The sequence below is a fragment of the Phaethon lepturus genome, unplaced genomic scaffold (assembly GCF_000687285.1).
Source record: "Phaethon lepturus isolate BGI_N335 unplaced genomic scaffold, ASM68728v1 scaffold14403, whole genome shotgun sequence".
Taxonomy (NCBI): domain Eukaryota; kingdom Metazoa; phylum Chordata; class Aves; order Phaethontiformes; family Phaethontidae; genus Phaethon; species Phaethon lepturus.
In genome coordinates, this window is record NW_010528494.1 from 13444 (window position 1) to 27965 (window position 14522).

A 14522-nucleotide genomic window follows, 5' to 3' on the forward strand; every position below is an offset into this window, starting at 1 on the left:
AAGGGAATATTAATGACATGGGAATATTAACGCCTGCGGTTGAGCTTACCTGCTCCCGGCAGTACTCGTAAGGATCGGGGTCATAGGAGGAGCCTCGGATGCCAATCTGGACCACACGGCTGCAGTCCAGCAGCCCTTCCTCCATGCAGCGCCGGAACGGGGTCCCATGGTAGATCTTCTCCCCCAGGGCTGTGTCTGCGGTGTCGGTGTGAGCGTCCACGTGCACCAGTCCCACGGGACCATGCCTAGCCGAGACAGGGTGGGCCACATCTCGTGCGCAACAGCGGACAGCAAACTGGGAGCCTTCCCAAGGCTCCTTCCCAGGTCCTTATTCTACATCTCCAGGTCAGAAACTTACTTTTCTGCCACGGCTTGCAGGATGGGATACGTTATGGTGTGATCTCCACCTGCAACAGGGCAGGGAAGAGAGTGTAACACACTGCAAGAGGCAAGAGGCACTCGTGTTTGTTCACAGGTGATTTTTTTTGCCCCCCTTGCAGGTTCCTGCCCAGGGTGCAGGTTCCTTCCTCTCCCCTCTTCCCTCCTTGGGAGGGCCAGAGACGTGCGCTCCCGTGGAGCAGAGCCCTTGACCGGGCTTACAAATAGGTGCTCAATTCACTTCTGAGGATGCTGTGACTGATAATTTGACCCTCGTTACTCTATACACTTGCCACACTTAGCAATGCCAAGCTGAGGCAGCCAGAAACTTGAACACACACTCAAATCCCGCCTCGCGCAAAGCAGCGCACTGCCAGGAGCTCACGCTAGAAGCTTTCCAGAGGGACGCCGTCGTGGTTTAGCCCCAGCCGGCAACTAAGCACCACGCAGCCGCTCGCTCACTCCCCCTCCCACAGTGGGACGGGGAAGAGAATTGGGAACAAAACTCGTGGGCTGAGATACACACGGTTTAATAGGACAGAAAGAAAGAAGGGAACAACAATGATAATACCAACAAAGGAATGTACCAGAACAAGTGATGCCCAATACAGCAATTGCTCACCACCCTGTGATCGACAGCCCGTCCCCGAGCAGCGATTTCCGCCCCCCGGCCAACTCCAGTTTATGTACTGGGCATGACGTCGTATGGTAGGGAATATCTCTTTGGCCAGTCTGGGTCAGCTGTCCCGGCTGTGTCCCCTCCCAGCTTCCCGTGCACCCCCAGCCTGCTTGCTGGCAGGCCAGCACAAGAAGCTGGACTGTCCTTGACTGCTCAGCAACAACCCAAAACATCAGCACATTATCAACAGTTTCTCATCCCAAATCCAAAACACAGTCTCACACTAGCTTCTGTGAAGAAAACCAGCTCTATCCTGGCTGAAACCAGGACAGACGCAAACTGCTCTTGCTGTGGGTCCTGCTCCGCAGGAGACAAAAAGCACACTGCCGATTGCACCGATGGCTGAGCTTCAGGCTGCGCTTGCAGTCTCTCAGCTGACCCATCCTCCGTGTTTCTGCCACGACGCAAGAGGCGTCGTTGATGGCAGGAATTTCAGCGGAGAGCCTGTAAATTTAGCTCTGATACAGCGCAACACCCCGTGTGCAGGGGACGGATTCATCGCACACCTTCTGCCGCGTTCAGACAGGATGAGGGGAGGAGGAGAGGGAGTTGGGATGAGCAGGGACGCAGCAGCACAACAGGGAGACGCGGGGTCCTTACCCAAGGTGAGGGGCACGCAGCCGGAGGCCACTATCTGCTGGTAGGACTCTCGGATGAGGCGGCAGCTGTCGGGCAGGTTGTAGAGGTTCACGTTCACGTCCCCGATGTCGGCCACCTGCAAGGAGTCGAAAGGCGCTGCCCCGGTGCTGGCGTTGTACCTCCTCACCATCGCCGACTCAGCCCGGATGTGGCGCGGGCCAAACCTGGGGAGGGAGCACGACCGGGAAAAGCTGCCAGGCAGAGTTCCCACTACCAGCACTGCGCACCCGGTGCTCCTCTCGCCAGAGGATAGCCAGGCCAGCCGTCCGGAGCAGCCCATACCTGGCTCCCGGCCGGTTGGACGTGCCCGTGTCCAGAGGGATGCCGACAAAAGCTGCGTCCAGTCCCTCTGCGGACGCCTGAATGGGCAGTTTCATCATGGAGCAGACCCCCACAGGCCGGGCCACCAACAGGGCGCTGGGGGGCACATTGAACCGCGAGCCCCAGCGGCAAGGGGCCCTGTGCCCCGGGGCTGGGTGCTGGAGGAGCCCCCCGGACATGCTGGGCGAGGATCCAGAGGCAGCCAGAATAGCCGGGGGCCACGGGCTGCGGCGTGGGACAGCCACTTGCGAACACGGAGCCCAGCTTCCTGGGGCAGCAGCTGGCTACAGCCAGCCCAGAGCAGGCGCCTCATCCCGCCCCACGGGCTGCGACCCTCTGCCCCACGCAGAGCGGAGCGAGAGGTGCTGCGTGCGGAGCCCGTTCCGTCTCAGCTGGAGTGCCGCAGGTGGGCAGCCAGCCAGCCACCACCACCATCACCTCCCTCCGCCCTCCCCGGGGTTCAAAGTGCGGCCAGACACCCTGCCACTCGGGGAAGGGCAGAGATTTCAGCTTGAGCCTCACGTTCCCCCCTCCCAGCCACCCCCTTCCCCCACGGCACGGTCTGCTTCCTGGGAAATACCAGGAACAGCAAGAAACACAGCAGCAAGGGGCTTCAGCTTGAGCGCCTCCAGCAAGAGCTCGCCTGAGGATCAACGCGACAGGGCGAGAGCGACGCGCTGGGCAACATTCCAGTTCTGCGCCCCGCGGGCGCTTGCAGAAAGCAAGGCAGCATTTGTTGCGTTAACAGCACATACTTGAAACCACACTTGACAAAAATCACCCAGAATGCTGAGGAATCATAAAAACATCTCATTAACGACAGGCAGGCAGTGAAAGAAAACAAAAAAACCCTCTCACCTCAGCAGAACCGGAGACAGACAAAATGCAAGCAAAGGAAAAGCAATAATAGGGATTTAAGAACCAGAGGCAGTGCTGCGGGACAAGCGTTTTAGGCCATTTTTGATGACAGAGGGATGAAACAAGATAATTTCCAGGAGAAGCAAGTTTCCGATGTCTGGGGTTAACCAGCACAGATCAAACCCTGCTTGGCCCAGTAATGCCTGAAGTTAGATGACTCTGGCTCCTAATTCTGCTCCCTACTCGTGCAGCAACTGGACCTGGGAGGAAAATCCAAGGGAAAAAAACCCAAGCGAGCGTGTTCCCAGCAGAAAGCCTGCTCCACACAGTTGGTCTGGGTACGGAATATGTGTGTATTCCATGCCTGGTACTGCAGGGACAAGGAAAGACTCAGCACCTCTGCAAGCGGTGCTGTGCCTTGCTGAACTAACCAGCTCTTGCTGGCTCAGAGAAACAGAAAGAGAGGACGGAGCGGGGATCTACCCCAAAAATGACAGTATTTACTCTTCAAAAAGCTCCAGAGATGGCGTCCAGGGAGCTGGCCTCCCTGCTGGATACAGGGGCACAGAGCTCACAGGAGAGTGCACACACAAATCCAAGGCAGCTAAAAATGCGCTGCAACAACTCAGTGTCTAAGAAAAAGCAGCAGCAGGTTCGGTTAGGGTCAGACCAAGATTAAAAAGTCCTTTTTCTGCAACTTTTTGCCCAAAGCACTCATTTTCTGTCATTTCCCAGGCTCTGTGCTCTTTGCTGATCCTTCTTTACAGCCCCAGCAGCGTGCTGTGTTCACAGGCAAAACGAGCAGGACCATTCCCCAGCCAGTAGTTTTGCACCATTTGCTGGACTAGAGGCCATTTCAGCATGCCAGACCTCGATGGCACGTGACTGCATGATGATTTGCGCAGGGATATCGGCCACTTGGCAGACAATGTCATCGACCTGGCGATTTACCGGTCAGGATAGCACAGAACGGGCACGTTCGCAAGGCAAGGTCCGTCCCTCTTCGGAAAACTCTACTTGGTGGAATGAAATAACGTGTTCCAGAGACGGCGCTGCAAAGAGCCAACGGATCTTTTGAGCCGAACGATCTTTTAAGCCGCCACTGAACCAGGACTACACTCCCCGCTAGGCCTCCACAGCCTAAAGCCAGGATCCCACGAATGGAGGAGGAACTAGATTTAGAGAATCCACTCGGCAGCAGAGCTTAACCTTCAATTTATTGTGCAACAAGCATAAATAGCTTTCTCCCCAAGTTCCTCTAAAGACAATTACAGACACGAAAGCCAATGTTTTCAGAAACGCGACTGTCATTCTAACAGCGATGTCTCCTGTCCTCCCCGGCCAAAAGATATTACTTCATTGTTAAACAGAAAAAACAGGTATGTAAAACAGAAGAGCCTCACACTAAACTCTTTAAGCAGGCACTGCTGCTCAGCCCTCTCCCGTTTGCAGTCTCATCCCTAACATGCTGCAGTCTGCCTCTGCAGCAGCGGTCACTGCACAACTATGACAGCCAAGAAACAAATATAAGTGGGGTTTAGGTTCATCATACTTGTGCTATTTTCCGTACAACTCGCTAGATACGTAACGGCGCGTCATTGTAAGGAGGGAGCAGCTCCCGATGCTCACCTCAATGGTCAGCGCCTCGCTAGGAGGCTTTTAGGCTGTCATTTTATAGCAAGATACATCCGTGGCTGGAGAGGAACATTGTCTTGAGACCACGGATGGTTTCCTTAAGAAAGATCACACACCCCTTCATCAGCTCAGCTTTCTGGGTGTATTCTTTAAATTTGTGATGCTTCCGTGTAATGAGCAGCTAGACAGCACCTCCTCCCTGCCACAGCCCCTTCTGAACTTGCTTCATTCAACACGCAACTTAGAAGTCAATTACGAATTCTCAAACATGAGGAAAACCAACCACGTACCTCAGGACACCTGCAAGGTCTGCAAACCCTCACCACGAGAGGAAGAAAGCAAGGGCATTTCCCCTAGCAGGGAGAGAAAAGCAGGGTGGGCTAACACTTGCCAGAGATCAGCTCAACCTCTGAAACACAGGCCTGCAGTTTCGTTCCCTAAAGCACTACAGGATTCCAGGCCGACAGACGAGACAGATCCCTATATGCCTTTAGAAAGTGCCATTTATGTATCGCACGGTCATGTCCCGGCCCATACTCTTCACCCAGACCGGCTTCTCCAGGCCAGCAAGAGGAATATCGCTGCCCAGAGATCTTCATACTCAAGGTTTGCCAAAAAGCACATCTTCATTTTGGTTTCCACCCGGCTTTTATCCACCAGTCTGTCCATGAGCAACGCGGCCGCAGACTGGCAGAGAAGCCAGGTGATCATCCGGTCGGGTTTCAGGGTCTCAGACGCTAGAATGCTTTCACCCCAGAGGCTGAGGTGAAGCACGTTAGCAGCAACTCTAGCAGACAGTCTCTGCAAAAGGAAGGAGAGGGACAATTAGCTGATCCTGCTGCAATCCTGCCACGTCGCTAGCACCTAGCATCTACACCACCAAAAGCCCCCCAGGCCTCCTCTAAAGCACCACAAAGTCTCTGTGAATAAAACAAAAAGCTTTCTGTCTATTTATTATCAGGCAACTGCACATAACCCCTCAATTCAAGGTCCAGTCCCTGACACAAACATCTGCTGAAATCCCTGAAGCGCAGGAGGCCATGCTGTACTGCAGCAAAGCCCTTTTCTTTTGTCTTTGACCATTATCTAGACTGCAGTAATAACAGGATTACAGCCCTGAGCCCTCCAGAGCAAAATGACCAACAGACAATACGTCCCAAAGGCTGCTTAGACGACTTCTCAAGACAATGGTTTCTTACCTTGTTGGGATCCCTCTGAAGTAGCATCTTTATCACTTGCTTCACCTCAGTGGGCACGTGATCAGGCAGGCTTGGCAGCTGCTCTTCACAGTAACTTCTGCTTTCCAGAGTTGAGTCCCCGTGGCCATAGAAAGGATTGGCCAGGCCAAGGATTTCATAGGCGATGGCTCCAACAGCCCAAGCATCGGCTTTACTGTAGTTGATCACCGTGCCTGGACCCGGTGACGCCGTGATCACCTGTCACAGACATGGGGACGTTCAAATAAACAGCTCTAGCGTGGGCTCTGTGCTAAAACTAAAACTAGACTGGGTATTAGGAAAAATTTCTTTACTGAAAGAGTGGTCAGGCATTGGAACAGGCTGCCCAGGGAGGTGGTGGAGTCACCATCTCTGGAGTGTTCAAAAAAACACTGTCCTGTGGCACTTCAGGACATGGTTTAGCGGGCATGGTGGTGTCAGGTTGATGGTGGGACTTGATGATCTTAAAGGTCTTTTCCAACCTTAAAGATTCTATGATTCTAATTTTCAAGGGTTGAGTCAGCACATCTGCTGTAAGAAACTGAGAGAGACTGAAACCATAGCTAGGCTTCAGCTAAATCTTCAGTGTAAATATTCCCTAATGGATGGTCTTTGGCACTGCTCAGCTCACCAGGACACTGGGAGGATTTGGTCATTGTGCCTGGGCTTTAGTCACTGCCCCTGACCAGTGTTCACAGAGTCACAAGGGCTGTTTCACGCTGGGATTTTAGACAGACAGGAGACATGCGGACGACCAACCGATACTGCACCAGCACTTAAGCAACGCAAGGCATGGTGCTCCGGGTCAAGCGGACAGTTAAGGGTGTATTTGCTTTTATTATGGTCACCACCAGAGAAATGGAAAGGAACTGTAAATAATTTCACAACCACCTTGCACTTTATCCAAAAACTGCTGTGGCAACACAAGGACCGCTGCATAAACTCCTTCAACAGCTACATAAGAAAGGGGCCCGGGAAGAGCCCAGAGAGCAACAGGGAAAGGTCAATTCTGCCTTGTAACAGCGGCTGATTATGTTTCCCCTGTCAACGCTCAAGGCGTCCGTTCAACAACAGCTCAGCATAAGTCTGGAAAGGACTTTTTTTATTAACGCAGAGATGTTTAGCAAGCGTCACTCAAGTTTGGACACGGACCTCCTATGCCTCTTTACAGGACGCGGCTCTCCCGTGACGGAGCGTAGGGTGAGATTGGTTCGGCAGTGCTAATCTGGTGTGACCGAGTTAAGTCAATAAGCAGGAACAGGTAGAAAACAATCAATCCAATTGCAGAGGCTTTCAGGAGATATTGCTGGGAGCATACACCAGCAGACATCACACGTGGGGGAAGGCTTGGGGACAAATCACAGCAGAGTGATGTGCACAGAATCACAGAATCATTAAGGTTGGAAAAGACCTTTAAGATCATCAAGTGCAACCGTCAACCCAACATCACCATGCCCACTAAACCACGTCCCATACATGCATGCCCTCCTCTGCTCCTAGACCTAATCCCACCTTTTTTCAAGTTCCAATCACAGCCTGTGCCACAGCTGGGGCTGAAATTTTTTAGTCCTGACAGCGGGACAAGTGGACAACCAGCAACACAAGCCATTACCACAGGGGGATTTACCTCGGGTGCCATAAGACAGCCGTTGCCGCCGCGATCCACGTAAGCGCTGGTGAAAGGCAGTCTCAAGCCAATGTTTTCATCTGCCAAACAGCAACCGAAGTCCGTGATCACCAGCCAGGGGCAGCCAGCTGCAAACGACACGGGGCTAGCAGAGTTAGAGTTCGGTTCAGGAGGACCTGGCTGTATTAGACACCAAGTCACACCAGAGGCAGTCTTGGGGAACAATCTCAACACCCCCCAGGAATCGGCACAACCGCATGCTGTCTTCCCACTTCCCCTCTGTATTGTGAGGTGAAATACCAGTTTTATTAGAACAAAACTTGTTATTCCATTTCCTCTTTAGAGGATATTGCTGCTCCCCATGGAACATGTGGCTTGCAAAATGTTGTGGACACCATAAAATTGAAGACACCTAAGATCAGAGACTCTTCCATGATGGAGGAATATATTCACTTTTCTCCCTTTGTTTTTATCAGTGTAGCAAAAGCTATCGACAGACAGCAGTTCTTGTCCTGATGACAAGTCAAACGTTGCAAAGCAGAATCATTAGTTCTCCAGACTCCAATACGGAAAAATCGATGCTCAAGATCATTCCTAACTGCATTCAGTGTAGCTCCAGAGCAGGTTTTCCTCTGAGAAAAGCAGGATGGCATTAGTATCACTGAAAACCTTCCACGGCTGCGGTACCAAGACCTTTAATTACGCAGATCTGGCTGCCTGCTATTGTTTCCCGCCCATTCCCATCTCAATCACGCTGAAAAAGAGCTCAGGTAATTAAAATCTCAGTTAAGGAGGCTGACAGGAGAACCTGAGACAATGAAAATGCTGCTTCTGGCTTTAACGCTGTCGGTTCCCTCGCCTTCCAACTGATGTTTCATCATCCCAGGCTGCAGCACAATTAACCAGACCAAGAGGCAGGGTTTTAAGAACCGCCCAGTGCTATCTGGCCGGCGTTCGCTGTGTTTGTGCAACGCATCACTTCAGCAATACCATCCACCCGATTACAGCGCAACACTCCTCTCAAGTCCGTTTTAATGATCCAAAACCCGAGGCACAGGCAGGATAAATGACTTCCCCAGCGCTGCAGTGACAGCAAAAAGCTAAACCTGAGATTCTTCAAATGCACGATCTTCCTCCAAATGCACGCCCAGGTAGGATTCCCTTGAATACCTATATGACTGCATCGCTTCTGTGCATGAGTTAATTGGCATTTACACTCAGCGATCTACATACCAGAATCAAATTCAACCAGGATGTTGTCAGACTTCAGGTCTCTGTGCGCTATTCCGTGTCGAACGAGATGGTCCACGCCTTCCAAGAGCTGTACAATCATCATTGTGGAGAGACAAACATCCGGACTGCTCTCCCTCAGATACTGGCGCAGGGTGCACGGGTAACTAGTCAGAACAAGGAAAAGCTCTGAATTAGCATCCTGGAAAATTATCACTTGCAGTTCAGCCTCAGTGCTGGCTGGGGATACTGCACACTTACAGGTGCCAAATTATTCCCTACCTCCGGGATGCTTTCCCACCTCCCAGCCTCAACCTCACACCGCTCCCCTCTCCGCTGTTCTCAAACACTCTCTTTTGCAACAACACCCACCATTGAATTTTCTGCGCTCTCCCCGAGTTGGATGACTGCAAAGAAAAGAAGCCCCTTAAACAGCATGGTGAGAGGCTCCAGTAGTCAAGTCTTACAGGGGTCTATGTACTCATTTTGCTTGAAAGAGGAGGCAGATTCATAACGCAGAATGTATGAGCAAAACAAGATGGAGTCGGGAGAAAGAACATATTCTTCGAGTACAGAGAGGGCAGAGTGCTCGCCCAGAGGCGGGCAGAACAAGAGAGTGGGAAACGGAAGGTGCTTTTATGTCAGTGCCACCACAATACCCATTGAAAACCAAAACCCAACCAAGAAAGCTGCAATGCCGAGCACTAATAAACCTCATTACCGATTCTACTCCATCTCTGACGACATGTTCAGACTAGGGGTGAAGTTCTGACTTAGAAGGGCAGACAAACAAGGACAAGCTCCACATTCCTTACTGTAACGTGGGGTAATTATTAAAAAGAACGGCTTGTCTTCATTGTCAAACAAGAGTTACAACCTCAAGGACTTGGAACAGGTCTTGGGAGGCATTTCCAAGAGAGTATTCTACTTTTTGGCAGCAGCCCAGGCCAAATCTTTGCAAGGACCTATGAAAGCAGCAGAATACACAGCCCCACTGGGCAGCCTCGCACAAAGTCCAAGTCACAAAACAAGCTTCTCTCTACCTACTTCTTCATCACCAAGAAGAGCGTGCGGCTGTGACCAATCCCTCTGGGATTCAGGCTTAAGGGAAGAACGTCAGGATAGTCTGCGAAGGCTCCAGGCAGCAAAGGGACAGAGGACGTGAACGCTCGAACCACCTGGATTATATTCGGATGAGGCTGCAACTTCTTCCTCCCAAGGACCAGTTTTCTGCACAAAAGTACAGATACCACAGATTACATCAATCTCCTGGTCAGTTCTGATTTACTACAGATGCAGCTCTTATTTCTGAAATTACTTGTCATTAATACAGCCCGTATTGGAACACCAATTTGGTGTTTCAATACGTATTTGGAACAAAACCACACATTTAGAACACCAGAGAGCTCCAAAGCAGCATACAAACACATTTATTCTGCAGTGAAAGCCTTATTACAGCGCGCTAAGGCCACCCAGTACAGATTACAAGGCTGCACGTTCAGCAAATACGCAAATATTGACATCCTGGAAACCATTCGGTTCAGAAGAACACAGAGAGGGACCTCCCTGCCCTCATGGCCAGTGTTCTACCCAGCGCTTCCCACGCTGCTGCAGAGCACCCATGGCCTGGGCAGATCCACCGCGGTGGCGGGCAGGTCCCAGCCCTTTCTCTGGAGTTCAGAGCCTACCCCAGTGCTTCCCACAGCACAGTGACCCGGCATCAGCAGGGCAGTGCTGTCTGCTGCTACGCCAGCAGAGCGTACGCAGACCACGACTTCACCAGCGGCTCTTAGAAGGACTCTGTAACTGCATCTCCCCATGCACAGCAGCCGAACAGGAAATACCGGTGCTTCACCAGCACGGCAGAAGCAGCTTTGCTGGAAACCCTTACACTTCGCATGCAGCCTTTCATTTTCTTCAAACCCTACTAGCCCTTCCATGCTGCTAACAAAGGCAGAGCTAGCCACAGGCTGTTTCTCCGTTCAAAAAGAATGACAACAGCAGCTTCAGAGAAAAAAACCTAAACACAATAACTTTGTTAAGACATAAAATAAAGGTCAACGTCACGCTAGGCATATCAATTTAGACCCTCCACTTTGTGGCGCAGGCAGGAAGCGCTCACTACAGCAAAAGGCAGGTTACCTATCTCCGTCTGCAAAACGGATCTCGCTCCCCTCTCATCCCCTGAACGTGAAATAACCCCTTGGCTGCTCTGTCGCATTCTCAGCTAGCGACATACCACACAGCATTCATTATTCATTTGTATTGGCAGCTGAGATCTATTTGAAATTTAAATCAGACAATCTGGTCTGCGGCGCCTGTTGTTTCAAATTGAACAAAAAGACACGGTATTGAACAAAAAGATGGCTAACTCGAGAAAATTTAAAAGTTTCCGTGCAGTTTTCCACCTTCGTGCTGTTTGCTCACGTCTCGCTCGGGTGAAAGACTGGGAACCCAGTCATTTTCCATTTTCTTTCTCACCCGTTTCCCTGCACTAGAACAGTTTCCACCTCCCTGCCCAGCAGCCATTTTACAACCAAACCAGTTCTAAAGTACTACAGTCCAACTGTATTACAGTCAAATTGTTTGATGTTTAACACAGTCAAATTATTACCATCGGTGTGTATTTCTGTCATGAAAAAGCATCGCGGTGCACATTGAAATGATGTTTCATCAGAAGTAGCTCCTCCCAGCCCTCACCTCTGCAGATATCAACACATTTTACACAAGGGGAAACTCAGGGATGGGGCACAGACCCATCAGACTGCTGGCAGGACTCCAACCAATCCCCAATTATTGGCGTTCCCTTCCGGACTACACCATCCAAGCCAGTACAGTTTAGCAATAGGTATTCCCCACACGCCAACAGGCCGTGCCACAATCTGCTCCTCAGAGCAAGCAAGATCGTGTTAAATCACTATTCAAACAGCAGTATTGCCAGGCGGTTCCCTAACCATGCTTGAGAAAAGCAGACCGGAGGAAAATTTCCAAGGCAGCCAGCAGCCCACCCCTGTGTGACATTTGAGGCGCGCAGCGCGTTCGAAGGCACCGTCGTTTAGACAAGATGGACACATGCGCCTCCTGAGCCATGGATAATCCCAAGGTTTCATTTTTATCTACTTTCAGGAACTATTAAGGAAACCTCTGTCCACCTTCTTAACAGAAGAACAGTTAAGCAACTTAGTTAACAGTACTGCAACTTAGCAGTGCTGCAAAATTAATTGATGGAGAAAATTAGCCCATCAGCATTTGAGAACCGCCGCCATTTCCATCGTGACCGTACCTGCAGCCAGAGACGGCTCCATATTCTCCGGCCAAGGCAACCCCCGTGGCTGGAACAAGCTCCCGGCCCATGGCATCAAAGATGGCTTCACTTGACGAACCAGCCTGCGACAGCAATTACACACCGCATTGGTCTGAGCTCCAAAATTATCCAGTCTCAACATGGACTGAAAGCAGATAACCCTGACATTATCTGGAGTTAGATCAGCTGCAACAAGACTTGAAGGGACTCCCTTCTCTACTTTGGAAATCAGGGAAGGTAATTAACTAATCACAGAATTTACCTGGCAAGGCCTTTACTTGCAGAAGGAAATCCATTTGTCTCTTCAAATGCATCCTTAGCCGTTAGCACTCTCAGTTAACACTTACTTTCAACCTTAAAATCCAGCTGGAAAAGCCGACGGCTAAATGCCAGGGTATTTCTAGAGCCTCAGGGCTTTCACACAGTGGCATTTGGGAAGATTCTCTTGGAATATCCACTTGTCACATCGAATGCCACAAAAACTCTTCAAGGGTAAAGGCACAAGGATTTTTTTAAACATGGAATAGCCACACTGAAGGGTCAGATCATCGGAGAGTCACCCAGGCAGTGGAAGACTAGCGCAGATTTTGCCCATTCGCTTCACAGCAGGTCACTGCCCCACCCTTGCGACCACCGACTTGCACCTCGGCCGCACTTTGTGGAAGAAAATCTATTTCTATCCTGCCACTGATGAGGACACCAATTCCTAAAGCACTGTCAGCAGTGGCTGTCCACTTCTTACCCTTTGCCATTACAGCCAGCTTCAGAAAAGCTTTTCTTCCAGAAACATCACCTCCAGAACCATGTTGTTGGTTGGAAGTGATGTTTCCGTAAGCAGTAGCTCCCAGCGCCAATTCCGGAGGAATGAGGACCCTTGCTCTGAGACCGCTGGCTAGTAATTGACATCGCCAATGGCACAAATCAACAGCTTTGACATGCTCATTGTGCACTGCATAATTAGCGCTTTCACCACTTAAGCAGTAAACATTTTGGACAGACTTTCCCAGTGACAGACAAGGAGGTTAAGACCCGACTCCTTACCGAAATGTTCCACATCATTTTGATAGCTAACGGAAAAGCCTCTTTTGGTTGGCCTTGCTCTACAGGCTCCTCTTCAGCCACCTGAGAGGCCGAGCCACGATCCCGGAGCCCGGCTGGCCCCTGCCCTGTGAGGCGGCTGCTCTCCGCACGCCCCTGCTGATCAGAAGAGAAAGGAATAGCTGCTTCATACACAGCGGCGCTGCAGCCCTTCCCGATGGGTTGGCCGATGAGATACTCTTCCAGCTTGAAGCCCTGCCAGCGGAAGGAGCTGAGCGGATCTTTCCGCGGCTTGTTCTTTCCCACAAACACTGTCTGAAAGGAAGAAGAAAGACAACAATTAAAAAACCCACTCAGTTATTCAAGACTTCCCAACGGAGAACTCCCTTACTGTTTAAGCAGTGTTACACGTCCCATTGGGTTGATCCAAACCGAAAGCCACAATCGGGCTCTATTATGTCTCAAATCACTGTAACCACAGGGAAAATCATTTGCAGGCCATGTATTTTTGTCTGAAACAGATTACCCTTCACCAATGGTGCATTTCTGAGGGTGCTGTAGAGGAACGGGGAGGGGGAGTCACTTGCCAATCCAGAACATAAATATGTTTTCTAAAGACAAGTCTAACTAAATACTTCTAGAAAGAGATGCACAGCTATCCTGTTCTCCCCCTCCATAAATAAACTGGGCAAAGAGCATTTAAAAGAAAATCCAATTAACAGCAACAACGGATGGAAAAACAATGCCCCGAGCTTTCGTAGCAGCCGACTACAAGGTTGGTTACATTGAGGAGGAGTGAATCAGCGACAGGAGAAAGCTAGGGAAGGAAATCAAAAGAGACGTGGGAAAACAATGCACAGGAGGGCTGCTCCAGCATTTAAGCATCGCGTTCACAATCCTACAGGGCAGGTGGTGCCACGGCCATCACCTGGTCTGACATACGCTTCACCAGGAGCTACAGCCCCAACGCGCTGCTGGCCTCCCCAAGGACATGCCCGCTTGGCAAAGGGACACAGGTTCAGGGAGGGCGGAAGGGGGAAGACAGCAATAAATGCATCTACCCAGCCAGGGCAAGCGGGGAGAAAGTGTCCCGAGAAACCTTAGGGAAAGGAAGGACCCGCGCAGCACTGCGTGCATCTGCCGCCAACAGCTGGCACGGAACGCAAACGGGCTATTTTTACCCATGGAACGTGTTCAGCACCATCCGTCCCCGGCGCCCTGCCAGCACGGCCCTGGCTCATGGGGCTCCCGTCTGGGGCGGGGAGTGGGGAGGGAGCTGGGGGCTCAACGCCAGCCTCCCAGGAGGTGAGACCCCCTGTAGCCAGGGGCCTGGGCCCCTCTCCTGGGGGTGACAGGGACTGAGGGGCTCCCCATGGTGGTGACCTCTCCCTTTATAGAGGGTGCCCAGAGGCTCCCCACAGCAGGGATCCCTCCCCTTATAGAGGGTGCCCAGGGGCTCACCAGAGCAGGAACCCCTCCGCTTATAGAGGGGCCTCCCCACGGTGGGGATGCCAACCCCCTTTATAGAGGGTGCCTGGGGGGCTCCCCACGGCAGGGACCCCTCCCCTTACAGGGGGTACCCGGGGGCTCCCCAGG

At 51.5% G+C, this 14522-nt stretch overlaps 2 protein-coding genes across 2 annotated transcripts in view; both read right to left on the reverse strand.

Moving 5' to 3' along the window:
* The window catches only part of AGMAT (agmatine ureohydrolase (agmatinase)), a 3239-nt gene extending 909 nt beyond the window's left edge, over positions 1-2330 (reverse strand). Inside the window, exons 1-5 of the mRNA XM_010283691.1 lie at positions 2263-2330; positions 1979-2197; positions 1658-1860; positions 359-407; positions 50-245 (exon numbers count right to left, since the gene is read on the reverse strand). Coding sequence (XP_010281993.1) covers positions 50-245; positions 359-407; positions 1658-1860; positions 1979-2197; positions 2263-2330 — 735 coding nt within the window. The remainder of the gene's footprint in view (positions 1-49; positions 246-358; positions 408-1657; positions 1861-1978; positions 2198-2262) is intronic.
* A 2628-nt stretch (positions 2331-4958) lies between these two features.
* On the reverse strand, positions 4959-13241 carry PINK1 (PTEN induced putative kinase 1; the record flags this gene model as incomplete). The annotated part of the gene is made up of 7 exons (XM_010283692.1): positions 4959-5311; positions 5710-5946; positions 7355-7482; positions 8588-8751; positions 9632-9814; positions 11868-11971; positions 12930-13241. Coding segments are annotated over 7 exons (1389 nt in total), but the record flags the coding sequence as incomplete, so codon positions are not given.
* Between the last annotated feature and the right edge of the window lie 1281 nt (positions 13242-14522).